The following is a 14,568-nucleotide window of genomic DNA, read 5'->3' on the forward strand; positions in this document are numbered from 1 at the left end:
GTAGGCTTTTGGTCTTCTTTGGTTTCTTCTTTGGTAGGAGAATTTGACTTTGCTTTGAATTGAGGGGAATCGAAGTTGTGCATTGCAGAGCAATGCTTGATGCTGTTGCAGTGTTGGCATTTAACCTTTTCTTTGCAGTCTTTGGAGAAGTGAATAGTGGCGCCGCAGCATCTAAAGCACACCTTGGCCTTTTGAATTATTTGGAGTCGTTCTTTGTAAGGCTTCTTTGAGAACTCTCTGCATTCAGCTAGGCTGTGTGGCCTTTGATGAATGGGACAGGATATGGTGTTGTTGCTGACTGGTTGAGCAGAAGTTGCAGGAGTTGCGTCTGTCATCTTGACACTTAGGTTCCTACTAAGATCTTTGCCCTGGGCTTTGTCTTCTTTGGAGGTCTTTTCAGGCTTTAGGTCTTGGTACAAAGCGAGAAGACCTGTTTGAGGGTCATTCCTCTCACGGGCTGCTCTAGTGACGAAATCCACCAAAAAGGTGAAGGGCGGGTATACATTTGCATTCTCCTCTTTGTACTTGAACACCTGTTTCCCCCAAGCTTCTCGAAGAGGAAAAGGAAGTTTGCAGAGGATGGCACTCTGAGACGTGTGCTGGTCCAGACATGCTAAACCTGGCAGCTCTGGATTTCCTTTGGCTGAAGCTAGCTCTAGTAAAAGATCACTAAAGTCCCAAAGCTGTTTGCAATCTTTCATCTTCAGTGATGGGAACCTGTTGAGTCGATCCATGAGGGATGCTTCTATCTCAGTGCTCGCACCGAAGCGCTGGTCCAAGCGAGACCACGCTGTGGACAAAGCTCTTTGGGGGTCTGCTACATGAGCAGCATAAAGTCTTTTTACTTGCTCGGCTGAGCTGGGTCCAAGCCACGCCATAAGAAGGGACAGTTCTTCATCCGCTTCTAGCTTGAAATCTCGAATGGCCCTCATGAAGGTGATTTTCCACAGAAGGTAGTCATCCGGTCGGTCAGTGAATTTCTGGACGCCTTTGTCTCTGATGTCTCTTCTTGGATTTCTCAAGAGGGAACCCAATTGAGACTCCAGTGTGTAAGGGTACATCTGAGGAGTGTGATGTGGCCCGACGAAGTCAATGTTCTTCGGTTGAACACATCTTGTCGCGATGGTAGGCGATGCTGGGTTCAGCAGATTGCTGGCAGGCAGCACCTCTGAAGCCTTCATCTTCAGCGATGGGAGAATTGACTTGGTATGCAGGGATGAATGTGGTGGTTCACTCCCGGCCATGCCTTGCCAATCTGAATGGACATCTGGATGTTGTTGAAAGACGTCATCCTTTCGTTCCCAAGTAGACAAGTGGTATCTCTGAGGCCTAAGTACAGGGATGGACTCTGACAGAGATGATGGCACTCTCCCGGCCGTGCTTTGCTGTACTTCTGAGGAATGGGCTGGCCTTGAAGTTGCGAACACTGGAACAGGTGAGCGATCTTCAAGGTGGCGAAAGGAGATATGACTCTGCACTACAGGTGATTCCAGTTGCAGATGTGCTGAAACCTTTGCTGTAGGCTCTTGTGTTGGCAGGAAACTAAGGTTTTCTTGGGTTAGTTCCTGTGATAGGGCTTTGGCTAGAACGTTAGCTCTGACTATCTTTTGTGCTGTGTCTCTTTTTACTTGAAGCAGATCTAGATCCCGTTGCAGCTCATCTTGCTTGGCTTCAGCCATTGCAAGCTCTATTTCTCTCTGGGCCCTGGCCTGCGCTAGGTCAGCTTCTTGTTGGGCCCTAGCCTGCGCTAGGTCAGCTTCTTGTTGGGCCCTAGCCTGCGCTAGGTCAGCTTCTTGTTGGGCCCTAGCCTGCGCTAGATCAGCTTCTTGCTGGGCCCTAGCCTGAGCTAGAAGCAGTTTCTGCTTGGCTTTAGCCTGTTGAAGGAGGAGTTCCTCTTCATTGAAGGCAAAGTCTTGCCTAGCCATTTCTGCAGACGCCTCTGCTTCTAAAACCTCTTTTCTAATTTTCAAACGGACAGCCTCTCTGTTGTAGTGGGCTGCTTTGGAAGAAGTACTGATGAATGAGTGTGTGGATTGGGAGGAACTGCTATGCCTAGATGAATGCTTGGATTTAAGGCTAGCATCATTAGATGGAATCTTGAGCAGACTGGATCTAAGGCTTACACATGGGGAGCCTTGAACCCTTTCTTCTGCACCTTCTACAAGGGGGGATTTGACCCTTGTTTGCAAAATCTCATTGCTATGACTTGCCATTATGTAATTCAAAAGGAAACTTATCCCAAATTTCAAACAGTACAAAATGCAATACTAATTAACTATACAATTAAAGGCACACAAAAGGGCAATGCAATATTTTAAACAAGACAATTAAAACAGCTGCTTAACTGGGAAGTTAAGCCTGGGCTTTCATAAACTTGCAGCAGGCTTTGAAGAAATGGCAGGAACTGCAGAAGGTTGGAATTTATTGCTTTGCAAACTGGTTTCTGGAAGAGGCTTGGTCTGCAAAGGCTGACTTCTGGAGAAATGTATCTACTTTGCAGAAACCTGGATTTTGCTGCAGTTGCAAGAGCTGAATGTAGCGATTTGCTGGCTTGCTTGATAAACAGAAAAGGCGGGAAACTTAGCAAATGTATCAATTTTGCAAAGGCTAGGCTTCTAGCAAATGTATCCACTTTGCAGAAGGCTTGAACTTGCTGCAGCTACAAGAGCTGAATGTAGCAATTTGCTGGTGGCTTGAGATGCAAAAAGAGCGGGAAAGCTTGCAAATGACTCAATTTTGTGAAGGCTGGGCTTCCCTCTGGAGGCAAAGGCAGGCTTCTTTTGACTTCTTTATCTTTAGGAGACTATGGGCTTGGCAAATTCAAGGCCCTTCCTGGCTCCTTCTTTTCCCTTCTTAGCACTTCTGGAAGGCTTCTTTCAGCAGTTCTGGAAAAGAAGGCTTCTCTCTCAGCATTTCTGGAAAAGAAGGCTTCTCTCAGCACTGCTGGAAAAGAAGGGTCCTCTCAGCACTGTGCCGTCGCGCCTGGGGATGTAAACTCTTAGTGAAAGAGGCATGGACGTGACATCTTTCCCCAGGGGATTGCTTCTTGCCCTCCTTTAGGGAAACTGGAACTCCCAAGGACCAAAACACTGTAGTTAACTCAAAAACTGGGTTTATTCTTCACAAAGGGGGGTAAAAGAAAATATACATTACAGTCTTTGATTGTTTAAGTCCATGAAGCTTGTCCAGATCCCTCTTTCTTTGGCTGTGAATGCCGGAGCAAACTCAGCCTCAGTCCAATGACCTATATCTGAAGACAAGAGTCTTCCTCTGTTGCCAAAGGACTGATGTGAAGGCGCTTGAGACTCCTCAACGTTGTTCAGGTTGGCCCTGAACATGAAGTGCGAGTCCCAAGGGTAAGAACCTCAGAATTGGTGCTGAGAGGTAACTTTTGAAGGGCTTTCAGAGCCAAGCCTCTCTTTCACGTCCATCCGATAGAGTGGAATGAAAAGGAGGAAACACAGTCCTACTCCAGGAAGAGGTGGAGCCAAACAGTTTTGCTGAGTGAGCAATGTAACAGGTACAAACAACATTGATTGACAGATATAAATAACCAATCCAACTACATTTACAGGGTAAGGGCAAAATCAGGCATGATACAGCAATTCAAATCTTGAAACTTATAGTTTGACATATAAATGGCGCCACTCGCGCCGTCACAGGTGTCTATGGACAACACTGGCTCTTGGGCTTAGAAATGGAGGTGAGCACAACCCCCAGAGTCAGACATGACTGAACTTAACGTCAAGGGATACCTTTACACACACACATATGCAGGGACTACACCAATTTAACAAAGTTTCAGCCACAAAAACAAAGTTTCTGAAGTAGAGCAATGACTTTCACAGTAAAGACAACCCAATTTAACAGGAAATAAGACTTTCAAACCAGGAACAGATTTCTGCAATTATTAAAAAATGGTTTATTATAAAAGCTATGAAAATTTGCCAAAAATCAGAGGATAAGGGAAACGTTCCACATTTTGGTGAGCTATCAGTGTTAAATGTGTTCTACCACTGTACCAAGTTTGAAGAAGATCACTCAAAAAATGAGGGTGGGAGAGCCCCCTAAGTCCCCCCCCCTTCGGGCTGTTTTTGGGCCACCGCGCATGCGCGTCCGCCATTAACGAATTAATTTCGAAAATAACGAATTTTCGTTAATTTCGAAAAATTTTGGGGGCCAAATTCGTTATTAGCAACAAAAACGAAAAACTGCCCCCTCTAGTTTTGAAACGAGTTTAGAATCAAATTTTTCATGGATCGATCAAGCCTAGTATTTACCATCCAAATCTGGCACAGACTTTGGCCTTCATCATGTGATTTTGGAGTACTGTTCACCTGTCTATGGGGTTCTTGCCATCTTATAGATCTGGGGTTGTGTCATGCCTTATTTAATCTACTGTTTGGACTATTGTAAATGTCTGAGTGATTGTCAAATTGCATCAAAATGAGATTTGCACCAATTGTCAGAAAAGGAATTACTACAGCATTAGTAACGTTCTTTATTATGAAAACTGCTCCATTTACATTCACAGCTCCCACAAAAATGTTTTTTTTTTAAATAAAGGAGCTACACACAAGCCATGATTGAGATGTTTAGAAATTATTTGCACTAGTATACTAACTCTAGTTCATTTTAGCCAAAAGTGTATTTTACATATCTTTCATTCATCTGTAATAAACCTGGTAAAGAACAGCACCAGTTTGATCCAAGATGTCAGCCAACACGATTTGATTTCATTCAAGGAAAAAGCCACAGGAAGAATGCATGAATGGTGTGTATGTGTTTCAACAAAAATAGAATTAAAAAAGATTTACACTTTGCCAAATAGGCATAGTAGCTCCATGGCTCAGCATGCTAAGCCAATAACAATGTTGACGAAGCACATATTTTTTTCAGACCACATTTACACCATTTTCTAGCTTGGGCTTTAACAAGCAAACAATTCCACTTATAAGTTTAAGCTTTTGTTCCTCTCGAGGCCTGGATTATCAAAGCTTAAAGGAAGGATTTTTTTTTGAGTTCTGTAAACATATGAAGTATCAAATTCAGTGCTGATGTTCATGATGAGTGCTCCTTGATGTTAAACAGCAAGCAAAATAGAGGAGTTTGTGGGGGGGAGGGAAGAGACAGCTCCTGTACTCTTACCACTCTGGTATTAATAAATCCACACTGCTGAAATAGCTTCTGTTATAATGTTTCTTACAGAAAGAAGTCCACAGGCCTTTTTGAGCAAGAAATGTTAGTTTTTCTTTTTTTGCTTAGTAATGCACAAATGTGGGCAGTTAACTTGAGAAAGACACTGAGTGGTTCTGTGGTTGATTTCAGTATTTCAAAAAGCACAAATTCGTCCGCCTCTTCAATGTAAGGAGCACATGCCTAGACTATGCATTTACATGACGTTCCTGTAGATTTCATGCTACACATAATTCTTTCTAGTCAGTTGCCCTGCAAAGCATCTTTGCGTCCTCTGTCTCTTCCCTTTTGGGGTGGGTCATCTTAGGGTTTTGTTTCTTCCATCCTTAAAAAAGTTCTCAGAATTACAACCACAAGTGATTTCAGGAAAGAAGTAAAGTTCTGTTCAAAAGAGCCTTCCATATTTAGACAAAAACTTTAGGTCAGCTTTTCATGTTGAATCTGGTAATAACATGCCTGAAAACAAAGGGTTTTAAAAATAGTTTTAGTGGAAAGAATTACCTGCACTGTGTTCATCAGCTATACTTGAATTCTATATTCTTTAAAATAAATAGGACTCAAACCTAACAAACAAAGAAACTGTGTTGTTCTTCCGAGTTCAACTCTCAGAATTCAGACTACAATAAATCTTTCCTGGCCTCCAACGTGGTTAGCATTTAACCGTGCTGCAGAGATATTTCTAGATAAACTCTTCATGAATGCGTGACAAAATAAGAAACCTGTTTTACACCCCTAAATATCAATACCAATTGTTTACTAATATTTTATCTGTATTTTCCAGTCTAGAATGCCATTTTTAATATAAGATCATAGCTTTCAGAATTCCATGTTAGAGGTTAGTGCAGGCATGGGCAAACTTCGGCCCTCCAGGTGTTTTGGACTTCAACTCCCACAATTCCTAACAGCCTACCGGCTGTTAGGAATTGTGGGAGTTGAAGTCCAAAACACCTGGAGGGCCGAAGTTTGTCCACACTTGGATTAGTGGCTAGTTTCAAATAAAAGGACAAAAGTCTAGTCATTAAAGCTGGCAAGAGATGCAAGTGAAATTTCATCTAGGTCTAGGTGTAATTCTGGCAGGTAGACATTATAAGGAAGATAGACTATCTAAGGCTTACCTTCAAAGTAGTAAACATAATGCCTTGCTCTCCATGCTGAAGAAATGGGTCCATCAGGTCCTCAATCAAGTGTACTTCAGATCCCAGATTCCTTATCCTGGAATAAAAAACCCTCATAGATTAAATTCAACCAACCAGTATTCTGTAAGACTTTGTCAAGAAATCAGCAAGCAAGAAAAACATCTCTCTTTATTACCCACATACAGTTGTCCCTACACATTTGTACTTTTGTGGATCTAATTATTCACTCATTTGATTAAAAATGTTTTCTCTAGGAATTTTTAGGTCCTACAGTACAACTCTATGGTCAACTTTCTCCAGTTATATTGAAGGACTTAGGGATTTTTTTAGAAATAACAATTCTCTATGAATCTCTAAGTCCTTCAATGTGATTCTGTGTTTAGCTACTAGAGGAAGTTGACCACAGAGCCATGCTACAAGACCTAGAAATTCCTAGAGAAATGTTCTCTTAGGTAAAAAAAAATAGCAATTTCTTTGTGTTTTTTTCACTTTCACAGTGGTCCTGTGCCCCTAATACCAGTGAATATGTATAGCTTACTAAACGCTGTTCTATAGCAGAACTGGGATAGTGAATGATGTGTATCTCTCTGAATGTTTTCGGACTTAATACCGCTCCCCCCCCAAACATCCTATACTAGTGACGATGCCAGCTAAAGTTAAGAATTGTAATTAAATTTCTGGAAGACAACACATCCCCCCCATCCATAACACATACTTTCTTGACATCTTTTTTCCTTGAAAGTTAGGTTTTTACACAAATATATCAACAAACATGCATACTACCAATGATAGATTTACCTGTTTATTTCCTTTTTAACAATTTGGACTGATCCTTTCATTTCAGAGTGATTTTTCCAAGTAGCAAATTTTAGGATGTGATATTATATCTAAACAGAGCATAGTGCTAGGCTATGAATAGCCAAAGGCAAACATTGTAATTATATGGCTAAAATCTGTCTTAGCACCTGCATGACATCCTTTCTCATTATTCTCATTACTGTGAACAATCTGCTCCTAATTTTCAGACTTGTGGGTCATTTCTGCCTGATCAGTTTTTAAAGCAATACTTTAGTTGACATTAGCGGCATTCAACCTTTAGCTCTCTAGGTATTCTGGACTTCAGCTACCAGAATTCTTTATCATTTAAAAAACTGACCATGATTTTTGGACATTGGCACTGAAAACATCTGGAGCACTAAAAGCTGAGAGCTACTAATTTACATGAGTAATATGACTTCCACTGAAGATCAGTAGCTGTTACAGGAATAAACACCATCTTGCAGTCTCATGTGTGCTCTATTTTGTATGTGGAGAAAGTAACATTTCCCCAAAGTATGCAGTTATAATGCTGATACACAAAACATTAGTTTCCAGTTGAATATTGCATATAATTGTTACTGATGAGTGACACATCATACCCCACTATTTTCCACAGATCAAATTGTTTTACATTTTTGGGTGTATTATTATTGTTCTGTTTTACAATTCTCAATACAGTCCTAGGTATTGTTTACCTTTCCATTTGCTGGAACAAAGTTGTCCCTTCTTCCTTTTAAATGATATAGGGGTAAGTGTGCATTGGCACAGGATGACAGCTGACAGGGTGAGATCTCAATACTGCATAATGGGTAAAACCGCAATTGGGATATACAACTTGAATTCAACTTGATCACATATTTACCTGGAATTTTGAATACAACCATTAATTGCAGTTTTCAGTGCATTTTTTAAAAGTCTGCCCACCTGGCTCGTAGCACCACATATAGGAAAACAGGAAACAAATCATCCATGGACCAAAGGAAATCTTCGTGAAGATTCTCAAGTACATTCTGGGAGATCTCCTCAAAGGTCTGCTGGATCACTTTCAGTTTGTCAGCAGGTGTAAAAGTTGTACTATTGGAAAAAACATTTTTATAATGAAATTAAAGCACAGGGTATCTTTTATTTCTGAAGATGGAATCAAACTTTTCCTCTGATCTTTGGGAGCATGTGAGAGAATAAAACATGCATCACATCAATGAAAGCTAAGAACAGATGGAGAGTTCTAGGACTGAGGAAAGGGAGAAAAACCCCAGCATTTTTCAATCTTTTATAGAATGGATCATCAGAGGGATACTCTGTCTCTGTAAGACTCCCATTAACAATTCCAAGAACATTGAAACAAAATAATAGTTATCTTGTTTCCTGTAAAGGGAGATTCAAAATGGCTAGCAACCTCATAATATTGTATTGACTTTGGCATACAGTTTCATAATTTAATAGTTCAAACATGTTTTGGAAAGTGTTAAGCTTATGTTTGGATGATCCCAGCTCTATTTCTATAGTGTCCCTATATCTTATAGTTCACAATTCAGAAAATAGAAATTAAACATTTTGGAGAGAACCGAAACTAACTGACATTATAGTGTAAGCAATGAATTCATTTATATAAAATTATCCAACCCAAAAAGAAGAATTTTGCACCTTAGTATGCTGTACAAAACAAAAAGTTTCAATGCCATGTGTGGTATATATTTATAGAACAATTATGTGCATATGTACCCAGAAATGAGTCTTGTATGTTTAATTTGACTTTTTTGTTTAATATAGCATAATCGAAAAGCTAAAGTCTTCATGTCATCAAGCAATGGTAGACATATTTTACAGAGATCAAGAAGGCTACTTTAGTTTGGTGATGAAAGGACTAGAAAGGCAGGAAAATGAAAAGTCTTAATTTGACATTACCTGATCTGTTGCAAGCATTCCACCGCAGAAGCAAAACAGGCATTCTTTGTACTTGGCAATACCTAACAATAAGAATGAAAAGCAGGAATTTTTGCCAACATCATCTCCAAGGGTGTATTGAATATGAAAGACTAATTAAGTATATGAATTTCAAAAACAGAGATTCTAGATTAGCACTTGTTGTCTAGCACTGATTGTTCAATTGTTCCATTCATTCTGATTTGGAAAAACCTTCTCCAAGGAAAGAAATGAGATTTTAAAAATTATTTTGATCAAGCCTACAAGCTTTATGTTGAATGGGCAGATTAGCAGAAATTGGGTTGATTACTGATTTAATTCATTGGATTCATACCTCTCCTTTTTCCAAGACTGGGATTCAGTGGTGCTATGAATTGAAGTACCATTGATCTTTCTTCTAAAAACACTTTGGGTTCTGATTTGTTACCAGAGAAAGGAGTTAAAACATTTTTCAACATATCGTCTTGTAAGCGTGAGAGGTAGTTTTTGTTTATCAAATTATTAAAACTACTATTTATGTGCCCTTTTAACTATACTGGGAGACCAAGATAACTACTAAAAAAGGATTCAAATGTAATGTTTCATGTAAATGAGAGTAGTTATATTCTACAGGAAATGAGTAACTGAAAGTATTGTGGTTACAGCAGACAATAATCTATTAGTACATTAGAAATGAACTGAAAGACTTTGCATGCAATTGAACCTACAGATGTGCTGACTGTGTCAACAATACTGTGCTATATGGCCAACAATCTGATTCAGAATAAAATGATTTCAGATGCTGCTATTAAATCCTTTAATGAACAGTTGGTGTTTGTGTGTGCAAATGACACCCAAGTGTATGGCCATAGCTGCTCAACAGAAGTGCGGCCATCACTCCTGATTAGAGATGAGCAGGCCTAGGGAACAATAATGGAAAAATTAGGTAAAAAATAGAAAAATTAAGAACCCCTCCCCCAAACCCTGAAAAAAAGTTATTTTCCCAACAATTTTCCTGTTTTTTTTCCAGGTCTTCCCATCTCTACTCCTATGCAACTAGTTTCTTTAATCAGTCTTCTTGCTTTGAAAGGTTGATGCTATCAGGAAATTTCTGCAGATCTGTTTTGTTGATCCTGTCAATCTATCTGTGGTATAACTGGGGCATTGTTTTCCCAATTAGTAGTGTCCTGCTTCATGATTCCTTTTGAAACACATATAATTGCTGTCCACCATGACTGCTTGATATGTATCTCTGTGTAACAGGCTACAGCAAACCATGTCCACCCAGAGATCTTTCTGGCAAGCAGCTGAAGAACAATACTTCTAGAACACTGATGCCAAATAGCACAGAAGCCATATTTCTGCTGTAGCTTCTCACAATCCATCTGAGCACAAATTGGCATCACCAGGCTCTGCTGGACTAAATGTTCAATAGTTAGCTACAGCATATAGCAAAGTCCTCCTCCCTCTCCCAAGTTTAGTGATATCTCTGGAGACTTTATATTAAAACATGGGGAGGAAAGATAATGTTTTTTTTCCTCTTCTGGCCAAGGAAGCAGTGCTTAATTAATAGGCAGACTATGAACACGGAAGATGAAATAGCAGAAAGTCTTCACCCAAACTAATGATATATCAGATTGTATCATTTTATAAAGCAATCATTTGGAAATTATTTTACAATCACAGCAATGAAATAGAGACAGAAAAGAGAACTGTAAAATTACATGTTCTTGGAGCCATGCATCTGGATTTAACTGTCACTGGGAGAATTGTAAACTGTAAAAATGATTGACATACTATTAAGAAAAGTTTTAATGCTAACCAAAAGAATGCTGTATTAAAAATGGACTCACAAACCTTTTTTTAAATAAAAAAACCCACCAAAGAAACAGAAACATATGCAGGTAAAAATCATGAAAAGGAAATATACCTTTTTATTTTCCCCAAGGACCGATGTCGTTGTTGGCCAAAATTTCCTAGAAAAAGGACCACAAATAGAGTTAATGGAATATCTATTTATTTAATTTTATTTACCACTGAAAAGGATTGTTTAAACTCACAAAACAAAGAATCAGAGTGTATAAAGGGGAACCAATGAGTGAATCAAACAGGAATAGGTTGGAATCAGCGATAACATCCTCAGTCATGCTTACGTTTGTACTCCCAAAAAGCTCAAGAGTGCTGTGTCTGGTTGTTTATTCAGACGCAGGACACATTCCCAGTAAACATCTTCCTCTCGCTCATTGTCCAAGGCATACAGCATAAACAAAGGAGGGTAGAGTCGTGGCAGCAACACTGGAAGTAGCAACCCAGAGCTTGTGACGACATAACTTAAAAATAAAACATGAATACAACATTTATAAAACAAACAATTAAACAGTTTAGATTAAAATATCAAAGATGGGAAGTTCACTGAAAATTTACTAATTCATTCTCACTTATCAATACCAAATGTTGAAGACAAAGAAAGAAAAATAGGTTAAGAAAAGGGAGGAGGTCGACATTTCAATCCTCTCTGCTTTTTGGACCTTTACCATCAACCCTTTGCATTAATAATTGAATGTTTATATTCATCTTAAGACATCATAACTATCTAAAACCTTGGGTAAGAGGGAGACTGATACAATGTCGTCATTATCAGGCAGAGGAACACAGAACAAAGCCAATCCTTCTTTCCCTGGGGCTGTCAATGCTGCTGCACACACAGACACACACAGAGTATATCTGGAGCAGACACTTGTTTGGCTCAATAGAATGTAGATTACATCTGTGATTTTTTGTGTGCTCACAATTCAAAGAAGTAGAAGGATTGAGATGGGCTTAGTTAACAGCACTGTAACAATATGAAAGCAAAGATCCTCTATTTGTGGAGGCCCAAAAAGGATAGATGAGGTAGATTTGTTTACTGATTATTCCTCTGACCATATCAACAGTAAAAGACAAAAGACAATTTACAAAGACACAATAAACCCAAATCCCTAACCTAACACTCCTGTCATAGATAGCTAAAATACATTTAAGCACATGAAACTTGAATAAGTAATAAATTTGGTAAAATCAGATTAAAGAAAATTACAAAATGATTTAAAATGCACTGCTGCGTTTTATGGTATTTTAAATCTTTTTAACATGGGTTGTGTGTCATTTAATGTAAATCGTTGTGTAAATTTATGTTATTGTTTTATATGCTATGTATTGTGTATTTTATGTGTGGTGTACTTTGGAGTGCTTTTGTGAGCCGCCCTGAGTCCCTTTAGGGAGATGGTGGCGGGGTATAAGTAAAGATTTATAATAATAATAATAATAATAATAATAATAATAATAATAATTATTATTATTATTATTATTATTATTATTATTATTATTGGGTGCCATGCCAAAAGATCTCAGCCGGCATTTGGAAACAATAGAAATTGACAAAATTACAATCTGCCAACTGCAAAAGGCCACCCTACTGGGATCTGCGCGCATCATCCGAAAATACATCACACAGTCCTAGACACTTGGGAAGACACTTTTGTGATACGAAATCCAGCATATCTATCTTGTTTGCTGTGTCATAATAAAATAATAATACATTCATCACCATGGCAAAAGACCCGTTTGTGAGAGAAAAAGATCTTTCAGGTGGACAGTTTTTATTAAAAAATTAGCTATGCAGTGGACTGAGTTTAAATTCTTCCCAGAAAGACAATAGGACAGTTTGGTATTTGGATCCTAGTTGGCTATTCTTACCAGAAGTGGTTGTAAATACTAAGATCTCACCTTGGTATATAAACAACAATCGAACAAAGTATGCATAATGTCCTCTATGGCTGGAGCACCACAGATGTAGGTTTTTCATTGTACGGGATTTTTTGAAATCGTCCTGTTCTTACTATAGAATTAAGTTGCTCAAATCTAGCTCTGGTAAAAGCTATTCTCTTGCCCCTGTGTAAGGCTCTTCCCAAGATAATTTTCTGTGCCAAATGATATTTTATTTTTGGCTAGCCAGTTTAAAGATTTGAAGCTGGTCAACAAAACTATGGCAGTTTGTGCACTTATGTCCAGGACACTTTGTTTGAATGTTTCCTGAGGCCCCAAAAAGGATAGAAGCCAGGAAGTGAAATAACATGGAAGTCAGGGGTTTTTTTCATTCCATATACAGAATATAAAAATGAAAGATAGTAATGATGCATCAGAAAAGATTTGCAAGCCTAGTCTCACAATGAAAAAGTTTTAATTAAAAACATCTAAGTCACTCATAATTGATACTCTGCACCTATATTTAGATGGCATTTTTATTGTGTATATTCACTCATCTGTTATTTTGGTCAAAAAAGAAAAATTATTTGCCTCAAGCAAGACTAAACCTAGATTTATTTTTATAACGGTCTCTTGCATTGAAATAAACCTGGGGCCCAAATGACATTACTTCAACTTTCTAAAAAAGGACAAGAGAGAAGCTTCCCACAGGATGCTAAAACATCAAACATCCCGGGTGTCCCCTGGACATCCTTGCGGATGGCCAATTTTCTCACACCAGAAACGACTTGCATGTCACCCCTGACATGAAAAAAAAAATCTTCATAAAAGTGTTCAATCTACATACCCTGGTTCTGGAGAATCGGGTCTAGAGTCACTTCTCCCACTACAGAATGATCTTCTTCCCTTGGTTTCAATCAACAAAAATGGAATTGTACTGCCCTCTTCAGGAAGGTCAGGGAACAGGAATCTCCAAAACAAAACACATCAAAAAATTACAAATCACCAAAATACATACAACTATGAACTATTTAACAGAGCTTTGACAATTTTAGAATCAATTTTCTGTAAAGCTTTCAGATGAACCCATAAACAATTCAAGTCATGAACTTGATAATAACTTTTTAAAAATACACTAACATAGTTCCATATGCATTTTAAAACATTTGGCTTTTTAAAAAAAGAGAAGATGGGTTATATAAACTACAAGAAATATTTTTTCCTGTTTATTTCCTACCTGACCAATTGGAAGATGCGTTTGAGGTAGGATTTAATTTCCCGGACTGCTTCCTGCAACAGCCGCCGATTGGCACCCACTCCTACATATGTCATCCGGTAGACCGCTACTAAGGTCTCCACAAGCTTACCCAAAGGATGAAGAGGGGTGTCACATGCCTGTACACCAGAAAGATATTAAAGTCATAAAGAAGCAACATCTTCACTGCAAGGCTAATATGTTAGGCTCTTTCTACAAATCTGGGGTAAGCAAGATACACTCTACTGGATCTCTTTTGCTTTCCAAGTCAGTTTCATAACTCCCCAGCAGCCTCCAGAATTTATATTTTTAAAATGAAATTGACACTATAGTATATAACTGATATCTGGCAACAAACTGCTAAATGCGCAATAGCCAACTCAGAAAGGAACTAAATACATGATAGCAAATGGTACCGATAATAGTCAAAAGTATGTCCACCACCAAATTAAATTAATTCAAGTATTTTCAAGGGTCATTTATATATAAAAATATAAATTTAAGATTAATATGTAT

The 14,568-nt window shown here is 38.5% G+C and overlaps 1 protein-coding gene across 1 annotated transcript in view; it reads right to left on the reverse strand.

Moving 5' to 3' along the window:
* Window positions 1–4,481: 4,481 nt before the first annotated feature.
* The window catches only part of als2 (alsin Rho guanine nucleotide exchange factor ALS2), a 66,997-nt gene continuing 56,910 nt past the window's right edge, over window positions 4,482–14,568 (reverse strand). Inside the window, exons 27-34 of the mRNA XM_003227334.4 lie at window positions 14,035–14,192; window positions 13,645–13,767; window positions 11,207–11,383; window positions 10,984–11,029; window positions 9,057–9,118; window positions 8,076–8,225; window positions 6,312–6,408; window positions 4,482–5,652 (exon numbers count right to left, since the gene is read on the reverse strand). Coding sequence (XP_003227382.2) covers window positions 5,614–5,652; window positions 6,312–6,408; window positions 8,076–8,225; window positions 9,057–9,118; window positions 10,984–11,029; window positions 11,207–11,383; window positions 13,645–13,767; window positions 14,035–14,192 — 852 coding nt within the window. The 3' untranslated portion in view covers window positions 4,482–5,613. The remainder of the gene's footprint in view (window positions 5,653–6,311; window positions 6,409–8,075; window positions 8,226–9,056; window positions 9,119–10,983; window positions 11,030–11,206; window positions 11,384–13,644; window positions 13,768–14,034; window positions 14,193–14,568) is intronic.

This window comes from Anolis carolinensis, chromosome 1, assembly GCF_035594765.1.
Source record: "Anolis carolinensis isolate JA03-04 chromosome 1, rAnoCar3.1.pri, whole genome shotgun sequence".
NCBI lineage: Eukaryota > Metazoa > Chordata > Lepidosauria > Squamata > Dactyloidae > Anolis > Anolis carolinensis.